Source organism: Xiphophorus maculatus, chromosome 8 (assembly GCF_002775205.1).
Source record: "Xiphophorus maculatus strain JP 163 A chromosome 8, X_maculatus-5.0-male, whole genome shotgun sequence".
NCBI classification, from domain to species: Eukaryota; Metazoa; Chordata; class Actinopteri; order Cyprinodontiformes; family Poeciliidae; genus Xiphophorus; species Xiphophorus maculatus.
This window is the reverse complement of record NC_036450.1, coordinates 8,829,781-8,853,973: the sequence shown is the minus strand read 5'-3', so window position 1 is coordinate 8,853,973 and position 24,193 is coordinate 8,829,781. Positions and strand designations below refer to the sequence as shown.

Below are 24,193 nucleotides of genomic sequence, written 5' to 3'. Positions count from 1 at the left end.
ATTAATTTAATTTACAAACTCATCTACATAATTTAAAAGTCTGCAAAATAAACCATGTAATACAGGACAACTCAAAAGGTTACTTTAAAGAAAAAACAAACAATGTATCACACAAAAGAATACCCCAATACCACTATGCAATCAGTGACATCATCCAGCTATTTAAGCAGGAGATACTTGGCCGCCCCCTCCCATGCATCTGCCCATGCTGCAGAATTTACAAGGGACAAACAATGGTGAGTATAAAGGAAAACAAATAATTTACCTTAAATATACCTGGGAACAAAAGAAACATATTCATCTAGTGGTCCAGACGTGTCAGCTTTAACTAAAACATTAGTTGTAAACTGCTAACACATACAAACCCGGGATAGTGAGTGAAGCAAAGTTGTAAAGTAATGTTGAAATTGAAGAATTATGACCATCAATAGAAAGATTAAATGAATCAGAAATAAGAATAAGGGAAAACAAACTGGACCGCTTTGTCCAGAATCTACTGTCCAAATCTACTGATTTTCTATTTTAAAAATAACTAAAACAATTAGATTTTACATATTCATTTGTATTGTAATTATTTTTCTCAGAGAACAAGTTTATTTTTGGCTTGTTAAGGATGAATATACAATATTACCCAGAATTGATTTTCGTTTGCCTGCATTTACAATGTTCCACCAGAAGTGGGAGGTAGAGTCACTGTAAACCTAGGGTAGCAAAAAATTTTTTACCCTTATTTAGACTCACAGGCATGTGTGTGAAAATGTTTCGGTAAAACTGTCGTTTTAAAGTATTAAAACATGCATGGGCTTGGACCATACTATTCTTTAAAAAAATTATTTAAAGTTAATAACATTCAAGGTCTGTTGGACTTGAAAAATCTCCAAAATGTGAATAATTGTGTAAGAGAAAAAGCTGCCTGCGAAACTAAACTCAGGGATAACTTGGAACCTTACAGACGCCAGTGAGCTAGAGAAACACAACGGCTCACACTTTGCCAGTCTGCGTGACGATTTCTAATTAACTGAGCAAACTAGCCAGTGGTGAGTCTATTTAGCTTAATAATGAAATTTCTAAACTGTCGGAATGAAACCATTTTGAGCCGGTTGACACGTTTAAAACAACTGAATGTTGAACTGAAAACATGTCAACCTAGCTATCGGGCTTTTGAGCTAGCTTATAACGACACAGGTGTGTTAACGAATTGAAAAACAACGGACTTTGTAAAGGTTTATGCCTTTGTTTCCGGAGAACCTAGAAACCAATACGAAGAATCACAGTGTCTGACATACAGTACCTGTGACAGACAAGCTAATTCTTGCTTACAGAAAATAGTAGGACGATTTCCTCACCACGAGGTGGCGTTGCAGGCAAAAAAAGACTCGTCTTTATTCCCCATCAAAAGTTCCCCTTACCGTGCAGCAAAGACAGTTCGCTGCCAAAAGCCATCCAAGGCCTGCAGACAGTCAGACAGAGAGAAACAACCAGACTTAAGGCTTTTAAAACATCCCCAGCCTGAAATCAAACTTTAGAGCCAGCTGGCATCTTGCCCTTTCTCAGGCTTCTGTTCCCACAGTTTTTTCTTTTTTTCCATGTAGCTGCTTAAAATTGCAACACGCATTTTGATGCCTTTGTTGAGGCTTGATTTATACACGCTCACATACACACACGCGCACACACAAAAATACTGAACATGCGACAAGTCCCTGAAGATATTTTGGCATTGCTGGATAAACACTCCAGGTTCAGACTCACTGTTTCGTGTAGCTTGAGATTATATAAAAGTGACAGTTGAGGATATATTAATGGGAGAAAACTGTTTATGTTCAAACTACGTTTGAACAGAAACATTCAAACATAGTTTCCTTAAATTGTGTTGTCCAAGGAAAAGTATTGTACTAAATAAAATAAGTTTTTGTTACTGTTTGAAATTTATTAATAGTTTTATAACTAATATAAGTGTATTAGTCTTGAAGTCTGTTGGTGTAATGACTGACAGCTGTAGCGCCAGTATACTGGTCAGTTCTGGGTCCTTTCCAGGCATTTAGCCCTACAAAATCACTAATGTATTTAAGTCTGTGCAATATTAGAAAAACATGCAGTTTTAATGTTATTGTTGAATATTGCGATGATACATATCTGTATTGACTAATCCACATTTTCTCTCTTTAACTTGGTAACTTTGAATTTTACGCATATACTCACCAGTAAACATATTTCGATGTAAGATGTATATACTGTGACAATTTGAAATAGTTATAGTGGAAACCTCGCAATCTGATCTCTGTGCTTCCGTTCTACAGGGTGACAGCAGAACATCAACCTGAACACAGAAATGAGCCTTACTTCTCTAGAAGAAAAGGGTTAGTAACCCAGTTTCGTTGCACATGGTAGTTTTGCAAGTCCAGACATGTTTTACACATTTGGGATAGAAATAGGTTTTAGAGTGGCTACAAACATAACTGAAAGCATAAGTGATACTTGAAGTAAACAAAGATTTAAAAAAAAAAAAAAAGAAAAGTTGAGTTTATTTTAAACTGCAATAAGTTGTGGAGGACCTGCACTCATATCTCTCACTGAAAGAGTATGTTAGTTATTTCTCTATCCCTTTTTAAGTTCCACAAAGGAAAAGCTACTGCCTAAAACAATCCACACTAAATAAAACCAGCATTGGTTGGTAATGACACATAAAGGGTTCAAGTCCCACATTCTAGTTTTTGAGCAGGAACGTGGTTTCTGGTAACAGGGCAACAGTGGACTGTGAAAAGTACATATGTGCATTCTCTAAGGTAATATTGTAGCATTTTATGCCAAGTCAATTGTGCGTTTCTTCTGTACCTTTATTATTAAACATAATTTCATTCAAAATGACACCCACAGGAACCGCCAGATATTAAATAAACTCCACAAGTTTCCTAAATCCAAATCAAGGGAAATTAGTACTTTTATGTACCATACATTTAAGTTTTAGATAAATTAATTTTATGTTTGATATGTGGGCTATAGAGTACTATTTATTTCAGAGAGGATGGGGGAGTTTAAACATTTTTAGTTTTAATGTCAGTTTATCTTTTCGTAACAGTGACTTGTGTATCCCCCCTCTTACAAGAAATATACTGTATAACATTGGAATGACTCAGCAGTGTTAGTAATGCTAACATGCGATAATCCTGATGTATAAAAAATAATAATGGTTGCTCAATGCAGTAGAGAAAAATTTACCTGTTCCATTCAAATCCAGCTTAGCCCTAATTGATACAGTTCAATCAAATGACAACCCTCTTTCAAATGGACATGTCATTGTAGATTTATAAGAGATTTAAATCCACTTGAGCTTCTAGTAGGTCAGCTTTAAGTGGACAACTGACATATCAACAATACTTTAATGGGCATGCTAATTTCCAAATGCTGCCATTCTATTCATTTGCTAGATTGCGTTCTAGCACCTTTGACAATACACAAAAGAAGAGAAGTACTTGTTGAAGAATGTTGTGGCATTCGTCCAGTGGATTTGAGCCATTTGCAAGACTTCCAAGTCACACTGAAGCCCTTCTAGTGGCTGTAGTAACATCAAATGCCTCAATTAGATACTTGATCTTGGTGTTTCTAAAACTTTGGCAGCTGGTTGACAACATTCAGCCAGAGCTGCCTGTTGATCTTACCTTGGTAGATATTTCTGCAGATGTTTCACAATAGTTGGAATAAATTAATGCTGAGTCTGATTACAGTGAACTAAACAAAAAAAAGACTTCATCTTCCCAGAGGTGAACGAGTTCATGCACTTGATGGTTGTCGGTGTAATTCAATGTGGTGATAGGGTTATTATGTTGTAATGAATGAGGGTGCCTCCAGCTCTGTCATTCGCACTTCAGCCAAGACCGTAAAGAAGCTACATGCTCAACATTCCTCTTCTCATGCAAACAGTGAGGCTGAAGTGGGTTTTGCTGTTTGTGTTTGTGTGAGTCCCTGTGCACATTATAGTCTATGCATGTTTGTCAGAGGGATGAATGGGCTGGAGTGGGGTGTAGAACAGCAGGGAAGCACACAGCAGGGCAAAGGGAGCCTTGCAGCCATTCAGCTGGTTTAAATTGAACGACATTTGATGGAACCGTGATTGTGATGTTTCAAGATGCCTATCTTTGTGAACTTGATGCATAACTACTTTGCTTTGCAGCTTTCCATTGTGTGAAGTGATGTGGTGTGACGAGTCATGCTACTCTAAAAATCTGTTTCCTACACAAATACCTAGTTTTCCATTTATATACGGTACATTAAATGGAAAATGTACATATTTCTTGTACAGTTTTGGCTTAATTACTACTCTGAATATGTTGTTTCTGCAAATGACCTTTTCTTTGAGTCTGTATACGCTAGTTAATAAATAATTGATTACTAAATTATTTGACAATTATTTTAACAATCGATTAATCACGATTAATCTGATTAATCGTTTAAGCCCTATGTCCATCCATCCATCCATCCATCCATCCATCCATCCATCCATCCATCCATCCATCCATCCATCCATCCATCCAATTGTCAGTCTGTCCATCCGTATATTTGTACAGTCCATTTGTCCTCCTGTTTGTCCATCTGCCCATCCCATCCATCTTTGTAGACTGAACATTATGTAACTTGTCTAGAAATATCTGCAATAAATCCAGAGTGAATTTACTTATTCTTTATATTGACTGGGAGCCCTGAGCTCTGCTAGTTTGACTTTGGAAAGTGGAGTGGTACTGTAATCATTCAAAAGGATTAATTTGTGCTGGTCAAAAAATATTTAGTTATTGGACAAAAAAATAATTTACTTACAAAATGTTCAACAAGAGTGTGTTTGTTTTTTTATTTTATACTATATTTCTCCTTAAGCACAGAGTTTGTCTGGCTGCGATGGATTAGAGGCCAACACAGAGAGGACTTTGGGCTTGCTTTCCCAGGCTGTGTTTCAGGAAGGCAGTATTTTTTACAGCATGACCAGCGCATAGCCTTTTTCCTGGGGAAATCCGAGACAAAATCAAGAAAGGCTGGTGCAGGGAGGGAGAGAAGAACAGGAAAACTAGCCCTGGGAAGGAAGGGGGGAGAAGGTAGGCTGGAGGCCACACAGAACGAGAACACATAGAACAACCAAGAACGAAGCTGGAGCTTCTGGGAAGGATCAGTGAAATATATAGGCATCCTCACTTCTAATTCTGATCTCAAACTCCTCCATTGGAAGTAATTTAGCCTAAAATGTGCTCAGTGTCTTCTGCCGGCAGTAGCAGATTCAACTGGAATGCAGAGCTAATGCTGGGTTCCTCTGCTGCCCAAGCTGCCTCAGCTGTTAATCCACAGTTATATCTGCTCTGCTTTGCTTGTTCAAGAAATTATACCTGACGTCATTTGTACTTAGCTATGCCTTCTTTAGCAGCAATGAAGAAACATTTTCTTTTCATATCGCATTACCGATAAAGTTTGATTAACAGCTTGGTGGAAGAAGGGAAATATTTGAAGAAAACCGCCAACAAATTAGAACATAAATCTACATGACATGGAAATAAAAGTAAAGGTCAAACAAATCCTTGTTTACAAGCTTTGCCAAGCCTTAATCAAACAGTTATGTGGGGTATTATAGAGCAACTGCTAAAATTGTGCATTGATTAACAGTTATGTTTACAGATAATTGAACAAATGTTGCATTTAATTTCTTCAATTTATAGCTTGTATTAGTTTTATTTGTGAGAAATTAACACAACTTCAGTAGTCCCAAGATAATCAACAGTGACTGTATTTAGTGATGAACAGTGGAAAAGATAATTACGTTTTTTACTTTAGTGCTAGATTCTTCTTCTTCTCTTCTATACTTAAATATGACATATTGGGGTTTGTTTTATATGTTGTCTATCTGAGATGGATGGAGGAATAACTTCACGTTGTCAATGAGCCTAAGAAACATCTGTCTCAGCCAGGTCATTGCAACCTTTAAAAATGTCAAACTAAAATTATTATCCCTGACCAAAAAAAAAAGAAGAAAAAAAAAGTGGAAAAACATGTTATTCAAAATTATTAAAAATAATTGGTCAAACCACAATGCCTAGTTTTAACCTCTGTATTATAATAATAAATGAGGAATCAACGTATTGCGTAATTGTTGACCTTTATTTACAAGGTAAAGTGTTTGGTGATGCAAATAAGTGCAACTATTGCAGATTTTATTTGCAAATTTGCACTTTTTTAAAAAATTAGACAAACATTAGTGTTGAAATAAAGCTTTAATGAAAACCCCCCACCTTTGTGTGTTTTATCCCTTCAGGGCTTGACCCTTTGGTACTCTGTGACCAGTTCTTTGAGCTGTGGAACCAAAATAATCTGCAGATGGTAAGAGTCACCTTCACATTGTCACTTTCATGCATGAATGAATGTATGTGGGTTTAATAGGTCATGTGTGTTTGCATGAAGCACGGGAAGGAGCAAACTACTGAGAGATCCCAGTATCTTTAACTGAAGTGTGTGTGTGGGTTTTAATGAGGAAAGCAGAAGGAAGGAATTTGTGTTGCTCTGAATGAACTTGAGAGGAGGTTATTGAGTGGATGACATCTGTTTAGTAAATTAAGACACAGTTCAAGGTATTCTCACACAGATATCGTTTTCTCTTGTTGGAATTTCCTAATGCCAAGCTTTGGATTCTTATGCCAGGATCCCTTATATGTCCCAAACCTCTGTGTCTGCTTGGCTCAAAGAGCATATGTGTTTCTTGTATTCTGAAATAAAATTCATGAATCTGTGTTGCAAAACATTTTCTTATTAGAAACAAAATCTACAGAGGATAAAAGTCCGGAACTTCACTTAGGTATTTTCCAGGTCTGAAATCTGGAAAGAAGTGTGGACAAAGGAAAAAAAAAAAAAACGAGCAAGGAAAATAATTTTTATTGAAAGACTTTTTTTAGACGTCCTTCTATTTATCCATATGTTTGTGCTCTTATTGAGCGAACAAAAGAACAAACACAATCATATCTACACTTTGCTCTAAATCCCTAGTTTGGTTTTCTATTTATACTCTAATTCAGCAATTCTAAAAAAATATATGAACTTTTGACATGCAAAAATGTTCTCACCAATGTGTATAAGTCAGTCTTAACTACTTTTGCATGCAGAAATAATAAAGAGCAACCAAGGAAAAGCCAAGACTATTGCATAAAAATGTGTTTTAATCAACTGTGCATCTGTCAGTTGATTTTGTCTTAGAGCCGTAGCAAACAGTAAGAGTGATCTGAAAGACTTTAGTTGTTGAATCTACAAGCTGTGGTGTTCCTATCATAAAACATATAGTTTTAACTTTCCGTCCTCTTCTTTCCACCCACAGCTACATTTGGCGGCTATCCAAGGATTTTCAAAGCTGTCTGAGCCTCTGGAGGCCTTACTAACAATCCTGGAGAGCTGTCCGGGGAAACAGAAGGGTCGGAGCCACACCCTGGGCTATCACATTCTCATGGAATTCCAGACGTGGATGAAGGAACGTCCTCAGGTAGTGGAGCCAAGTGTTCAGCCCCTTGGCTCTAGATAAGACTGTAGCTCCAATGTGACTTACATTTAATATGTGAGCAGCAAGTATTGATTTTGAGCTGTTCGCATACTGTTTGTATTTCTACTGTCTGTTAACTGTTACCGTGACAATGTAGACCAGCTGCATCCAAACCTTTTCCTACATGTTCCAAAATTGTCAAGCAGAAATTTCTTTTATTTTAAATTAAAAAACAAAATATAATTTTATTGTTTTTTTTTTCTTATTTACCCGCTTAACAAAAGACTAGACATGTTACATTTTAATGAAACAGACTAGTCAGATTTTTGTACAAGAGTTATCTGATATCACATTATAAGAAAAGCGTGCAATTTTCTAATTTTTTTGGTTCAATTATTTTCTATTTTCTTTGTTCTCAGCAATAAGAATAAGGTAATGATCACTGTTTTTTCCAACAATGTATCATTTTGCCATCTTCAGGAAATGGTTGCACCCAAGTCTGCATGAGTAAATGCTATTTACTACAAAAGGAGTGGTTATTAAAAGACAAATACATGTGTTTTGCATTCTGTTTTGTTTCAGGATTGAAGAAGGTATAAAGCAGCAAAACCAAATTTGTATAATTCTGTTTTATAAAATTATAATTTGTATAATTACAGTCTGGATCTGCACAATAACATTCAAACGGCCATGAATGGCCTGTGGGTTGCACTTTGGGCAACCACAATTTAGACAGTGTTACAACCTCCAAAAAATCCCTCTGTGTCAATGTATATTGCATCAGTTTTTTCCATGTTTTATTCGTGTTTACCTTTCCAGGTGAGCCTGAGCTCTTTGGCTGAGGACAAAGCAGTGGAGCTCCAGCGGCGGGCTCTTGGTCTGTTGACAGACACCCAGCCCAACTTTGTAGACACCCTAATCAACATCTACCAGCTTAAGACTTTGGATCCTTCCATACAATGTATGCAAATTTACAAGCTCCAAGCTTTGAACTGTTATAAAGAGGTGAGTGAGTGATTTGACTTTTGATATAATAAAAATTCCATTAGTCCATACAATTTAAAGAGGCAACTAAATTTTGGCACTTGTTTAGTTTTGTCTGTTTTCTTCCCACAGGCGGTAACTCTCAGCATAAAGCTCGGATTGCAGACTGAACTAAATACAGAGGAGGTAAGACTAAGATTTTTTTCTTAATGTAGAATTAATGTTCTGTCTACCCATGCACAATAAATTATAAAGGAAAGCTTTAAACAAGTTCAAAGTTAAATTCTCAGATGATCTTTTTTGTAATTCTTTCTTCAATTCTATCTATTTTCTATCCATTATTATTTTGCAGATGCTTATCCCTCTGATTTTACAAGACAAGCTGCCTTTGGCAGAGTCCTTTGTCAAAGGACACAGACAGCTTGAAAATCAGCTTGTTATGTTACTAGACTCTTGGTGTCACCCGGACTTCAATGTGGAAGACATAAGAAAGTACGCTATGTGAATTTGTAGGAACTGGCTATGAACTCTGCTTTTCATATTTATTGGTGTTGCTCCAACGCCTCCATAAGATGGTGATATCTTCTCTGACAACTGTTGATGAGTGTTAGTGGCATGGCTGAAATATTAATATATCTCATGTAAGTTTTAAGATCTGACTTTAAATGATGTCACATAAACAAAATTATTCATGTTTAATTTTAATAAAATTTCTTATTTAATGGAAACTCCATAGCTGTAAAATTGTGTTTTTCGAGCAGAATATCAAAAACGTTTTGCGCACAATTGTAATGAAAATCATCCTTATAATTTCACTATATAAGTTTATATAACTGTATGTATTTGTCCTTCAACAGGAAGTTTCCTTGCCTGTCTCTGTCCAAACACTACATGGCACAGATTCAACCCAAAATGCTCACCAGACATGTTGTACGGCTCATGGAAAAATTCAAAATTGACCAAAGTGGGTGACTTAACACGTGTCACTTTGTTTTAATGGGTTTTGTTCCTTTTCCACATACTCACACTCCTACGTCTTCTTGTCAATATAGGCCTCTGTCCAAATGCTCTTCACAAGAGGAGACTGGACTCTCTGCGTTACCTTGTGTATAAGACATTTGGGGATGTAAGTGATGCAGCAGAGTCTTGCAGCCTGCAGACTTTTAAAGGCATTAAAGTCACTCTTAACATTGAGCTTAACTGTCAATTTCTGCACAGATTATAAAATATAATGACAATAGTAAACCTTAGGTTTCTTTTGTGGGCTTTTTTTTGGGTAGAAAACCATGACAGAGGAGAATTGGACAGATCACATGCAAGTAGGTTTCAATCTGATTATGCTTATTAGATTCTTTTTTCTTGCACCACCACGTTTTTAAAGATGTTCAATGTTTAAGTTTGTTTCATATGTGTACAGTATGTGGTGGCAGATGACCTCGAGCTTCAAGTCCATTTGGTGGAGCTGTTGGTGAAGCACAGCAGTCTTCAGAAAGCCTCACAGTGGTCACTGAGATACAATATCCCTAAAAATCGACTTTCTCAGGGGGTATGGGAAATGCAGCAGAGTCTGCCACCTGACCTACAGTGAGTTAACCAAAACTATGCAAAGACACATCCTACAATAAAACTAAGTGACCTATCTTAGTTTTATTGTAGATCACTTGCAATAATTATTTTTTAGTTTTATGAAATAATTAAAAGAACTTCCAGTTTTTTTATTTCATACTTTCTATAGATATTTTGTGTTCTCCCCCCTATTTTTCATATTCCTTTGCTATATTTTAGTTGCACACGTTTTCTCTTTGTGCTCAGACAGATATGTTTGAACGATCTCACACAAGAGGAGGAGTGGATCCCACCTCAGTCTCACTGCCAGAAGTTCTACCAGGCACCTCTCACCAAAAACAAAGTCCACTTTGTAGATACGCTGGAAACTCTGCAAAGATATCAAAGCATTGTCCTAAAGGTACAGAGATCTACCTGTTTTTAAAAAAAATTCTATATGTTTTTTTTTATATTGACACATTCTTTTTGTGTGTCCTTTTCCAGGAGAGTGGTGTAGTAGGAGTTGACATGGAGTGGCAGCCTACGTTCGGCTGTGTTGCTACTCAGAAAGTTGCTCTGATACAACTCGCTGTTCTTGACCAAGTTTTCTTATTAGACCTTTGCGCAAAAGGATTCTGTCACCAGCCTGATCTAGTTGGTTTCATCAGGGCCTTGTTTTCTGAACAAAATATTTTGAAACTGGGTAAGTAACAGCCAAATGAAATGGTAATCAGTTTTATACAGGGAATGAGTTTAAATACAAAGAACGTCTCTTAATCTCTGTACAGGTTATGGTATGACCGGGGATCTGAAGTGTCTCTCTGCCACCTGGCCTGAGTTATTGGAGGAGCCACTGAAGATGGAGGGAATGCTCGATCTTCTTAGAGTACACCAAGAGGTGCCTTTATTCCATCAGTCACGCGATTTCTACAAACTCAACTAAATCAATCAGTTGGCCAAACAGAATATCCCTTTATTATTACAGGTTTAACATTTCTGATGTAATCTAATGGTGTTAGCAATTCTAAGGCTGTTAATGTCCAGTTATATCAAACTTTCAAAGTAGAAACTCTTCTTTTAAACAGATTCTACATCTTAACTTCAAAATAATTTCTAGGTTTCCAAAAATCTATTGCGGTGACTATTAGAGATAAAACAATCAGTGATTTATGGTTTATTTCCCATCTCCTGTTGTAAATTGTGCCTTTCATTTCTCTTTTAAAACTAGAATTGACTGTTTCTTTTTTTTTCTTCTCGCGTTTCTTTCTTGAGTCATCATTTATTTTTATTAGTAGTAGAGGCAACTTTACACTGGAACAAGAGAACATGCGCTATTTATAGACAACAAAACAATGACAGAACTGAAATTTCAAACTGTGTTTAGCACCTTATATTCATTATTTTCACAATATTTGCAAGTAATATTACTACCTTAATACTGAGATTTCCAAAAAGCTGCAGTCATTTCTAAATCCATCTTGTTCTTTTCACCAAAAAGTCAAGAAAGTCAAGTTGACAATGAAAAAGGAACCAGTTGAGGTGCTTAGGACGTGAACTTTATGGAGGTTTCATGTTTCATGTCTCTGGGGCTGACGTAGAACTGGACAGAGATTTAAATTTTAGCCTTTAAAACAAAAGGTAAATTGGCTTCAGAGCTTTTGATTTCAAAACAAATAAACAATTAGTAGTTCATTTAGACTTTTCTTAGCTCAGTAACATCATCTACACTGAAGAAGGTTAAATTTATTTTTGGCTCTCTAGATCCAATACCTAAAAAGATTAAACAAAACTTTTTCATCCGTAGGTAATATTCAATCTTCCGACACTACTGGTATGTTTTGTGTTTTACCCATTCAGATTCAACGTGGAAAGGTGAATCGAGTTCAAAATGCCCCTAGAGAGGTCCTAGTTTGTGAGGACAGTTCAGAGAAAGGTCTCAGTTTGCTGGTGCAGCAGGTCCTGGGAAAGCCTCTGGACAAGACAGAGCAGATGTCTAACTGGGAGAAGCGTCCACTGCGCATCAGCCAAATTAGATATGCAGGTATGGCATTATGCATGCACAGTCAGACAATAACAGAGAGCCAGATGGTCGCTGCTCTCCTCTCCATAGAACATCAGAGATTATTTTGTTATCCCCTGACAAAATGCAAACTGATAATTCACCCCCATTGGCCCTGCCTCACTCTTTCTCTTTTTTTTTTCTCCAAACTCTTCTCTAGTGGCAGATGCCTACTGCTTGCTGGATGTGTACTCGGCTCTCTCCAGCAACCCAGCGAGCTTTGGGCTGCCTGCTGACCTCCGCAGTATCACTTCAGGCCAATCAGAGATGAGCAAAGACAAGCAGAAGGAGAAAAGGGGCAAGAAGGCAGCACAGGATCCTAGGAAAGAGGTAATGCCTCAGCTGGGAGTTCTGTAACTACTACGTATTGCTTATATTTGGGGAAATATGTTTCATTCTAGTCTATAATGTGAATGATTTTCACAAGAGCATGTCACCGAATATGTCTAAGAGCAGTTCATCAATACAGTTCTATTTCTTAATGTATAGTGCCACATTTTATGATGGCACTTTAATTGATGTTACTTTAAAACAGGTAAAAAGTGTAAACATTCCTCCTGCTTGCATTATCATAGATGGTCAGATTTTTTTTGGATATCGAATTAAAGTGTTTTATAGCTATGCTGTTGACGAAGTCAAAAAGAATTGCCAGAATGTGAAGCTTAATTAATTTTTTTTAAACCATGAAAAATGTACAATGTTGTGTTGTTATAAAATAGCATAAATATAAACAAATATAACTTCCATTTAAATTTAATAAAACAGTCTCAAATGTTGAACAGGAGTTAAAAAAGAATTTTTTTAGCAACACTACATAATCTCCACGCAGATAATATCTTCCTTTAATAATATTTTATTGCATGAAAAATTTCATGCAATAATTTTAATGAAATATTTGATAACTCAGACACAACAAGCATCATAGATTATAAATTTAGCTTTCACTTATGACATAAATTTCAAACTTTTTTATAGTATGTCCACAACTACTGGATTTGTAAACCAGTTCTGGGTGAATTCAGGTTTTTCTGAAGCCCCCAGGCCAGCAGGGGGCCCTAAGCAACAGCAAAGTATGCTTATAAACTCAGTAAAGATTGGATATGGCAGACATTCCAGACATTATTCCTGCTATCCCATCTCCCTATAGGGAAGCAGAGTGTAAAGAACGAAAAGCAGACTTAAACCCTATGATTATCTTTAGGCTGTCTGTAGGATGTCTACTTGGTGACACTTTCTGCTGAGTCTTACAAGACATATTTAATTTTTAAGTTGTTGTTAAGTTGTCATTGTTCTGAAATCAGAACCCTGATTAATTAAACCCAGAAAGACTGAATTAAGGATCTAAACCTGTCTGAGACGTTCCATGATTGGGATAAATTCCAGGAATAATTAAGGGTTTTTGATGGTGTCTATTCAAAAAGGTTAAGTGCAGTTAGCACATCTGTCCTGCAGTAGATACTCTCTTGGCATCTCATTTAGTGCTTTCTTATGAGCCTTTAGCCCGTCTTCATGTTTTCATATGATGATTACTTACACAGAAACCAGTGATTATTTACATAAAAACTGAATGTAGGAGGCGGCGCACCACCAATGATCTTCTCATGTGAAACACGTTTTGAGAATGGAACATGTAAAGCATCTCCAGGATAAATAACAGATTAAGTTAGCTTTATTTTTTCCATTGTGCAATTCATTTGTAGTCCTACAGTGCACAAATGATGCCTAAATTGCAACCCCCAAATCAAAACCCAGCAATATGCCTAGTAGGAACTGTTTAAAATCTTTATAAAGATCTTCAGATTCATACTTGGATATCATTGGAGGAAAGGCAAGGCATAGATTTTTAGTAGTATTTTTAAATGCATATTAATGGGCTACTTAAGCACTTTAAAAATCGATATGAGAGTCCCTGCTAATTTAAAACTAGCAGTAGTTTTAAAAGGATGACAAAACACAATCAAATACAAATTTATTACAGATTAATGATAGATTAATGATATGATAGATTAATGATTAAAAAAATCAAATAATATTGATAAAAATAGGTTAATAATAGTTATCATCATGGCAACATTTTAGGAAAAGTGTCAAAATTTCTTGTTATCCTGATGTTGTGCTGCTCTAAATGCTGCCAGTGCAGAAAAGTGAGAAATTCTATTACTGTTTTTTGTATTTTGAATTGTGGAAATGGCTTTAGACCATTTATCCTCCTTAGAGTTGGTGTAGTGCAGTTATCTCACATCCAGACTATAATCAGAAACCATAACCTGCTCTATTTAAAGAAGAGCAACTGTGCTAATTTGACAATTCTTAATTCTGTGATAACCTGTGACCTTTTGTGTGACTTTTGTGAAAGAATAAAGGCAACCTCCAGCTGAAGGCCCTGGGTTTGAGCATCCAGCCTGCAGGGAGAGACAATGAACATTTGACAAAGGCCCTTCACTAGTTCCTATCAGCTCCAGGGGTGCAGTTGTATTACTCACCCTGTGCTTTGACCTCTCTGAACTGAGGTGCAAGTGAAAAGAAAATCCCCCTACAGGGATCGGTTAAATATCACATTATTCTCTGTGTCCATTTAGGAATGTCAGGGGGCTCAGAGGGTCAGTCCCCCTCATTCTGACACACTGAAAGGCCTCCTGTGTGGCGAGCAGCCCTCAGAAGACACTCCACCCCTAACCCCCCAGCAGTTGCGGGTGGTGTGTGACAACATGCTGCAAGGACTGGGAAGATATCTGCGGTGTTTGGGAGTTGATGTGGTCATGCTGGAAAACACTGATGATCACAGAGTGGCAGCAAAGGTTGGTTAGAAAGCTATTAAGAGGAAGTGCATTTTCTTTTTTTCACAAAGAAGAAAAACTTCCAAAAATATTTTAAAAAATTACCAAAATACCACAAAAAATCTAAACAATAAATCTGTAAAGTAAAACCTTTACCACAAAAGTATTGTTTTTTCTTAAATATAATCCAGGTTTTGGACAGACCAAAATCTACTGATCTTGTCCAAATGTTGTAATATGATCAACACCCAGTTTACACAAACAACCACTGATACTTGCTTTTTAGCCACAATCCAGATTCTTAAGTGACACGTTTATAAATCTTTTGCGCTGCAGATACAGGTTGTTTGAATTTGTGATGTCATACTTAACCACAGAAAGTCTGAATGTCCTTTTTGGGCACTTCAGGAGCTTGAATGTTTCCACCTATTGTTGGAAAAATGTTGGTGACATCATCAGCTACACCATTTTATTGTGATTTTAGAGGTCTCTGCGATTGTGTTATTCAGCTGCTAAATGTAGCTACAGCAGATGTACGGCTTGTACTTTTTCCCATTAAGTTATCCATCCATCCATTCTTTCACTTGGTTGTGCATCCATTTACTTATAAATTTGAAATATTTTTAAAATCATGGAATTTTAACATGAAATTGTGTCTGGACCCAGGTAAATGTCCAGCATTCAGCACTTACAGTTACTTCAGACTAATAGAAATCCCAGCTACTGTGCAGTAAATTAACGGGAAGGTTTTTTTGTGTGCTTTCAGTTGGCACAAGATGAAGGCCGTGTCATCCTCACATGTGGTCAGCCGTTCCAAACTGTAAGTACATGCAAAGTCAAGTGCAATGTAAAATCCAAATGTGTTTCCGTGGATGCACTCCTGATTATTATCCCTATTTTTTGTTAACATGCTTCAACTGTCCTCCAGTTACGTTCCCAGGTGGGTGAAGGTCGCTGTCTGTCCTTAGACTGTTCAGAGAAGGCCAGAGACCAGGCTATTCGAGTCCTAAGACACTTCAATGTCCAGCCTACTCCCAGTGACATATTCAGCCGCTGTCAGGTATGTTTCCTTGTAATTTTGTCCTCCTGTAATCTAGTGCAGTGCAAACATTGTTTAATGGTTGAATTCTTGGTTTTTCTATTAATTACATTTAAACTAATTTACCTGTACCCAGACACAAAGCCTTACTTATATATAAAAGTTGACATTTGGTCTCATCTGACCACAGCAGAATACCTTTGCAATGAACAGTAAGTAGCACATCATTAGGGCTTCAATCATTAGAAAATGAACCAAATGGTAAGCATTATGACAATCATATTAGTTGTGATAAAATACACATTTTCTTCACATCTGTCTTTTGTATCCATGCCAACCACTGTCTTCCCAATGTAAGGTTTTGCATAATCTGCATAATGATAATATGGGCAGATACTGCATTGAGACTACATCCAGCAATGTGAATATAAACAGTCCTTTTTGTTATTAATATTCCACAGATTGATTTTGCTGGGACAAGATATTTTTGATGCATTATGCAGTTCTACATGTCATAAGGATGACACAGGGAAAAACTAAATTTTTTCATCCTGATATAAAGACACTACACAACTGCATGTATACAATACATTTATTTAATCCTACATTAAGTTGTAACTGTGTTGATATAACATTTTTGTTGTTGTTGAATCAAACCACACTATGAGAAAGAGGAAAAACATTTCTAAAAATGAATAATAAGGAAGTACTAATGTAGTTTTAAAACTTGTTCAGCAATCACCGGGTTCTCAATTTATATTAACAAAATCTGTGATGGTCATTCTTATTTCAAATGCAAAACAAAAGCAGAACAGATTAACTTGCAAGGATGGGAAAGCTATCAGAGGAGAAACTGTCATTTGTGCTGAGATGTTTGTGAATGGGGAACATGTTGGACTCTCCTGGAGATAAAAACCTAAAACTATGCAGAAACACATTGCTATGCAATGTTTTACTTTGTATACACTACTGGGTCTAAAACAAGCTGCTGCATAGTTGTTAAGTTGACGAAAGTTTGAGTAAGATGCGGAAAAGATGGAATGAGAAAGTGATTAGTGTCTTGTTGGCAGTAAATTGGACAGTACAGTGATGTTTAAAGGTCAAAAATAGCTCATTTTAAATGATTAACTAAAGGAACAGCTTTCGTGTGGAAAGCTATAGATTAACGTCTTGGTATATCTAATTAGTATACCTCCTGGTAACCTCCTTGTGGAGGTATTCCAGGCATGTCCAGATGGAGGGAGGCCCCTGAAGCAGACTCGGGAGACACAGAAAGGGATTGCATTTCCCATCTGGTCTGGGAATGCTTTGAGACCCACAGCGGTGACTGGAGGATGTGGTAGGGAGGACAGACGTCTGGATTACATCGTTTGGCTTGTGGTCACCAGAGCTTTGAATTGTACTGGTGCTTAACAGTGGAAGGAAATATTCTAAGCAGTTGTCAATGATTTGCTCAATATAATTTTAAGGACAGCATTTGAGAAAAATGGAAAGAAAGTAAGCAAAGAAAGCATGTGTATTTCAGAAGATTTTTGAGTAACACATATCTTTTTCACAAGTAATTTCATGTAAAAAAATATCTGCTTTTTGTTGTTTAATTCTACAGAAATTATAACAGTTCAAACCTAGAGTGCTCTAAAGAATCCTTATCCTATCTTAGTCAGTGATTTTAAACTATTAACACAGAGGCAGTGTTTTTAATAGTTTATTTTTTCACAGAGTTTTTACAGTTAAGTTGCAATCAAATAAAGAAATGTAATTTATAATGTTGCTGTTGATGCACATCATTGAACACTAATTCTTTTTAACTACTTGTATGTTTGCCATGTTTGTTGAGGCTGGAGAATAATTCAGATATCGTTATCAGTGAATTAGTGATTTATGCTACCTGACCTGCAGATGTCTCTGTGGGTGGCTGTTTAAGGAACTGTGTTTGCCGGTGACTGTGTTTGTGTGTGTGTTTGTTCTTGTGGTTTCAATGGGAATCTTTGCGAGAGGGTTCCTAAACCTGGGTGTTCTGCCTGCTCCTGGAGGAGGAGACAAATGTATCAAGATACGCCACAAACTGTGTCTCTGTCAGGCTTGAAATGTTACAAATGTGGACCACCTTGATGCTTCCTTCTGTCCAAACTCGGCTAAACAACTATTTACAATAAGGTAGAATATGGTTCACTGCTGAAATAACATAAAGAGAGGCAAATTGTGTCTCTAAATGAATTAAATGCTTTATTACTCCAGCACAGATGCAAACAAAGCCAGAGAAAGAAAAAGTTTAATGGTGGATCTCCTTCATCCTTAGCTCTGACATAACTTTCTTCATTAGCACATCTGGAATCTCTGTTAAGGAATTTATTCTTTCCTAGTTTGTCTTTTACTGTTCTCCTACCGTAAAATTCAATTTTGATTTTACTTTTTCTTCTTAATTTGACAACTCTAACACAATTTGGTACCCTGCTATTTGTCCTTATGAGCTACACAGATCTAGAGAGGCTCACCCTGGGGCTGCACTGTGGCCCACCCAGGCAAACGTAACCCCTTTGTTGTCTGATTGTAAAGCTTTCTGATTAGCGTTGGACGGGTCAGTTTCCCTCCCTTGTCACCGTTTGTCTTCTTCTCATTCATATACACCACTGATGAATGTCACATGAAAAAAGAAAGTAAAAGAGAAGAAATTCCAGATTAACCAATGACTTAATGACTTTATGATTTTAGAGGCATTAGGAAATGTGTTTTTGATGGACGTATTAGAACTCCCTGGAGTCCAAAAGTATTAAAGTAACACTGTTTGTCTTCTTACTTCAACAATAAAAAATACTGCATTTCATTTATTTTTCCAGTAAAATACCTACTTGTGTTGGAATGTTTTGTGTTACATTTACTATGAACAATCTCACTTTGAATTTAATCTAAAATAAGAGGTCTTTTGAAACATTTACATAAGGAAAGTCATTTTAGTATTACCTGAAACATATGCCATTTATTTATTTAGAGACACTTTTATTTCTAATTTCTAAAAAAGAATCGCAGCGCAATGATTAAGTAAGAAACTTTATTAAAGTTGCAGCTACTTTGTGCAGTTTGTTTTGGTTTGTAGCAAGCTGTATTTTGAAGTAACTGGTTTGGGGTTTAGTTTAATTTTATCCACTTTGTTATTGCAGTCACACACTAACAGACAGGTCCTTTTGAAGCCCGGATTAGCTCAACCATTCCTGTTTGTTTTTCTGTTTTTCTGCACCTTTAATCAGATGCTGGTGTGTGTTTATATGAACTTAAACCAAAACAGAATTATTTCTGTGATCAGTAGATTTTTTTTCTGTTGGTTACCAACAGACAAGTAATGAAGACAAATGAAGTTGAAGAATCTTAATATAAAGTAACTGGCAATATCCATGCAAGTGTGTGTTTGCACTTGTAAACTAAAGTGGAGGAAAAAGAAAACTTTGTTCTTGGACCTTAGCCAACAATAGAAGAAATACCTTGGCTTCTGAAAAGAATTTACAGGCCTGGTGAGAGCAGATCAGGTATCACTTTAGGCATCCAAAGTACCATTTAACTTAGTTATGACTTTTTATGATCGATTATAATCAATTAGTGAAGGAAAATCACTGTTTTTCCTTCAGTAATTGCGTTCTCAACCTGCAACAGAAAGCTACCGCTTGAAAATAGTTAAACACACAACTGTTTTTCCCTCAGGGATTTGAAAGCAAACAGAAAGCCCAATCAATAATGAAATACATCTAATTTTAACCTCTGTTGTCTGTAGTGGAGTTGAAATATAGTTAGCTAAATATACAAGTATATGTAATATTTTCAATTGTTTTTTTCAGAAAATCACTGATAAAACTAAATTTGAACTTTTGAGCCACAATTTTAAAAGGTTTGTTTGGTGCAAAAATAACAGTGTGTGCCCCCAAACGAACAGCATACTGACAGTGAAACATGGTGGTGGCTGCCTCATGCTCTGGATTGAAAAGGTAGATGGATTTATGGACAAAACATTTAGGTATCTGGTTAAAAGCTGAAGATAAAATGTAGGGTTTGCTTTTCAACTCTACAGGGTATGAAACGTGTTCAAATCAACAAGTTGGGATTGTTATAGATTCCTAAAAATACTGAATGCTGAATATAAATAAAAGCGTCATTCTACAAAAATTAAGTGTTTGCATAAGTATGAAACTAAGTTATTACAGCATATTTGTTTTTTACATTTTGTCCTCATCACATTTTCTTGTTTTCCTGTTGACTTGGACAAGATATTAAAGGCTGCAAAGGTTTAATATTTGCCTATCATGGTCACATTTATTTACATTACACGAAATGGCATTTTAACAAAGGTGTGTAAACATTTGAAACAATTTTAACATTGCACAGCCTATAGTTGCACAGTTGCTTTGTTTTCCCACCACTAATGCCTGCTGCACCTAAACTTTCCATGCATGTACACACTTGCACACACTTCCGTTGGGTTGTGCAGCTCCATGAAATGTGACCATTAGCCTTTTATAGACACGTTGAGATCGACTGTGAGATAAATCCAACAGACACAGCACAGTGATGCATCTGCGCAACTCAGATCTGACAAACATGCACAGATAACATCATACTGTACACAAGGCACCTCAGAACCTTCAAAGGCTCAAAAGGCTTGGTCGCACTTCTGTTCAGGCTCAGCTGTAGACGCTGTTGCAGTGAAAGCGCTGGTTCCCACGCACTGCACTACTGGGGAAGTGAAAACAAGAGCAACAGGAACCGCCAAACTGTGAGAGGGAGGGGCAGGAGAGACGGAGGGGGAGTGGGGGTATGGGGGTGAGAACAGAGGAGATGGCAAGGAGGTAAAAATGATGGGAACAAATTTAACCAATTGAGAAAGTTTGGAGGAAAAAGAGATGTAGAGGGAAAAAAGGCTGGAATGGATTGCTTTTTGGGCAAAGGATATGTGAGTTAATTGAATGAAGGATAGCAGGACGAAGAGAGAGAGTGAAGGATAAGGAGGGGTGGAAGAGAGCAGGGCAGTAGAAAGGACTCGTCCGTCCTTTGATCTTCTTGGAGAGCCGCAAGCTGAGAAACCGGAGGAATGTAAGAGGCTGAGACACAGTTAATGCTAACCTTCACAAGCTGTTAATCAGTGTCAGGACGGATGGATATGTCAAAGACTGTCATAAACAACCTCACACCTTTAAATCAGAATTACTGTGATTAGATTCACATGGCTCTGGTTCACATCAACGCTTTTGTTTTTGGTTATATAAACTTTAAAGACTAACATTTTCTCAAATCTGAACAAGTTTCTTGTTTTGTTCCATACATGTGCACTGCAGTGACAAAACTGAGGATCGTATCTGTATATCCTCCACAACCCCTTTTCCTTCATAGATGGGAGGAAGAGACAGTGAGAAGGGGGTCGTGGTGGAGAGATGTTGGGGGGACGGGAGGCATTCCATACGCAGGCCAAGACATTCCGAGAGAAACCATCCCAAATATTTCCCACTGTGTGTGGTGAGGGTTTCACATCTCCTGTTACACACACATAGTTTCACAAAGTGTTCAGAGTGAACCCACACACTGACTTTGCTCCTCTAGGAAGCACGTCAATCTTTCACTCATTGTGTTCGGCACCCACACACACACAGCCCTACACACACCCCTGCACGCACACCCCCACACACCCCTACACATACAGTAATTAATTGAAAGAGCTTTGTCTATAGTATGAAGCCCAGCATGCTTTTCGTATTGTGGGTGGCAAGTCAGCAAAAGCCATTGTGACTGTTTTGTCACTTTTGATGTACGAGTTTTAGAATTGAAAGAGGCATTACCACAAATTTAATGCAACTTTGCTGAGGTTTTGCTGGGAATCATGTTTGTTGTGGATATGACCTCTTCAGTTTAATGAGAAGTTGACTCATGGAGACAGATTATTCTTCACACATCACAAAAGTACTTCACTGGAAGGGGAAGCGTTTGCCAACATTTTTTTTAATTTATGTGTCTGGGGTATTTTTTCTTTCTTTAGCTTGTAAGCCTAAATCTGGCATATTTGCATGATGGATTGGCATCAATAATTCATCTGAATATTCTTCTTAAAGGGGCAGTATTATGTATTTTCCAGGCACATGCATAGTTACTTGATTAATACAATCAAGTATCTATGTTACCTTAGTTGTTATAAAAAATCCTGTTTAAATAACTTAAAAGAAATTTGACTTTGCAAATTGATTGTTTGAAATTGGGCTTCTGTATTTTTAAGAAGCTCCTTTGCTTTCTGATACTCCGCCTTTACCACATCATCACAACAGTGCTTCTCATTATGCCGTTCTTAGGACCATTGGACTCAGAAGTAGTTTGTATGATAAGCTCAGCAGATGCACAGTACCACTATGTATTTGCTAATTGCTGCTGCTGCTAGTCTGGAGGAGCGGAGTGGGGAAAGCTTAGGGGAAAGGTGCTCTGTGAGGCTAGAGACTGTCTCTCTAAACTGGAGCTCTCTAATTATTGGCGGGGCTTTGTGGCGGCAGCCATCTAGGCACTTTGAATTGCTGCCACGAAAGATTAAAGGATTTCTTGAACATATATGAAAGAATCAAAGCAACAATCCAGATATGGTTTTGATGAGGGGGATAACATTATGAGATGATATAAAGCTCAAAAAATTTATTTTATATAACACCACCTCCCTTAAAACCAAACAAATGTGCTGTTATCGTAAAATACTAAAAAGTACATAGGCAAACGTCACATTCATTAAAATTGGCATAGATGGTCAGAGATGTTCAAGCTTACATTACCCATGTTCCTACATTGCAATCAAACCAATCAGTAAAAATATTTTGTCATTTTCTTGCCACAAAACGAGACAAGATTGCTATAAAAATGTCTTCCCAGTAGTAAAACTACTGTAGTACTGTACTACAGTAGTAAAAACTGTGGAAAACTAGCAAAGTAAGTCTAAGCTTTCAACCAGAATTAATCTTTAGACCTACCTTGCTAGGGTTCAAAGCTTGAAGAGTCTGTCTGAAAACGAGATATCAGTGATTTGTTAGGGGAGTGGCTGGTTGCATCACAAGAGCAACCAGCGAATCAATAGCAACTTATGATAAAGCACAATAGCAACTAAGTGCATTTGGGGTTGGTTTCATGTCCTCCATCGTTGTGTTATTGTTGCATATTGATCACTTAGCGCTTCTTTTCAAACTCTATGACCGCCTAACTATACGACGACTCCACTACAGCTGTTACTCAGTTATAATGAAAAGCCATCCAAGAGATGAGGTGCTAGTGGAAAAGGGCCATAAAGTACAGTGTAGGATTTTCACAGCTTGAGGCACAAAGCTGTGTAGCAGTCCGCTGGTTTTCCTTTTGATTTTCCAGTAATGTTTGCTTGAACGCAGTGCGAACAGCCTATGGAGAAGGTGTGAAAATTTTCTGATAATGTCCAGAGCCTTGTTCCTTAATCTGAAACAGATCATGGACGCATTCTGCGTTCGAGTTTTCTTGAAAGTCAGTGTTATTAAATTTAGTCACACTTGAGCTGTGAGTGTTCTGGTTGAAAGTGAAATATGGTGGGATTTCCTATTTGTTTTGTGAGAACTACTGTGAGAACTTAAAAGTATTCACGGTAATGTTAAATGTACCCATTTTGAAGACTGAACTTAGGGTAAGTTGACTGACTCCAACTATAAGTCAGAAGTCTAACTTCAGTGTTCTTATTTTGTTTTTTTCATGTCTGGGAACTCGGAAAATACCCCTCTTGAGTCCCACATAAATGTACAAAGAATGTTGAGACAATCCACTGACACTTCTAGCTTCCCTCACTAAACTTTGCTGAACTCTCTTGTCTGCAATGCTGCTGCTGGAGCACCAAGCAGAGAAGCACTATGTTAACAGTCTAAACAGCAATGATGTGATGATGCTGGTAAGGAGTAATGTTTTTCCAGTTTCCACTGAAAGTACCCTTTCTTATAGACATTTATATGAATAGATGATTTGATTTCTGTTCATCATCTGATGAACAGATGATTTGTAAACTGTTCATTTCAGCATTTGGCAGTAATTGATTTTGGTCTTTCTGAAGTCAAAAGAACTTCCAGTTCTTTGACTGGAAGAACGTGAGGAGAGTGGTGCGGACAGCACAAAGGATCATCGGGGCCCCCCTTCCCTCCATTCAGGGCATTTCATCCCAGCGCTGCGTGTCCCGAGGCCGAAACATCATCAGTGACCCCTCACACCCCCACCATGGACTGTTCTCCCTGCTGCCCTCTGGAAAGAGGTTCCGCAGCATCCGGTGCAGGTCCACC

The 24,193-nt window shown here is 37.3% G+C and overlaps 1 protein-coding gene across 4 annotated transcripts in view; it reads left to right on the top strand.

Annotated features, from left to right (window-relative positions):
* Window positions 1-944: 944 nt before the first annotated feature.
* Window positions 945-24,193, top strand: part of exd3 (exonuclease 3'-5' domain containing 3) — a 45,160-nt gene continuing 21,911 nt past the window's right edge. For all 4 annotated transcript variants that reach the window (XM_023338717.1, XM_014468995.2, XM_023338716.1 and 1 more), the window contains exons 1-19: window positions 945-1,037; window positions 2,298-2,357; window positions 6,287-6,351; window positions 7,337-7,498; window positions 8,315-8,500; window positions 8,612-8,665; window positions 8,832-8,971; window positions 9,337-9,443; window positions 9,532-9,605; window positions 9,760-9,798; window positions 9,897-10,063; window positions 10,292-10,445; window positions 10,529-10,727; window positions 10,813-10,922; window positions 11,882-12,065; window positions 12,244-12,413; window positions 14,663-14,881; window positions 15,627-15,680; window positions 15,789-15,920. In XM_023338717.1, the coding sequence (XP_023194485.1) occupies window positions 2,330-2,357; window positions 6,287-6,351; window positions 7,337-7,498; window positions 8,315-8,500; window positions 8,612-8,665; window positions 8,832-8,971; window positions 9,337-9,443; window positions 9,532-9,605; window positions 9,760-9,798; window positions 9,897-10,063; window positions 10,292-10,445; window positions 10,529-10,727; window positions 10,813-10,922; window positions 11,882-12,065; window positions 12,244-12,413; window positions 14,663-14,881; window positions 15,627-15,680; window positions 15,789-15,920 (2,244 nt within the window). In that variant the 5' untranslated portion in view covers window positions 945-1,037; window positions 2,298-2,329. The remainder of the gene's footprint in view (window positions 1,038-2,297; window positions 2,358-6,286; window positions 6,352-7,336; window positions 7,499-8,314; window positions 8,501-8,611; window positions 8,666-8,831; window positions 8,972-9,336; window positions 9,444-9,531; window positions 9,606-9,759; window positions 9,799-9,896; window positions 10,064-10,291; window positions 10,446-10,528; window positions 10,728-10,812; window positions 10,923-11,881; window positions 12,066-12,243; window positions 12,414-14,662; window positions 14,882-15,626; window positions 15,681-15,788; window positions 15,921-24,193) is intronic.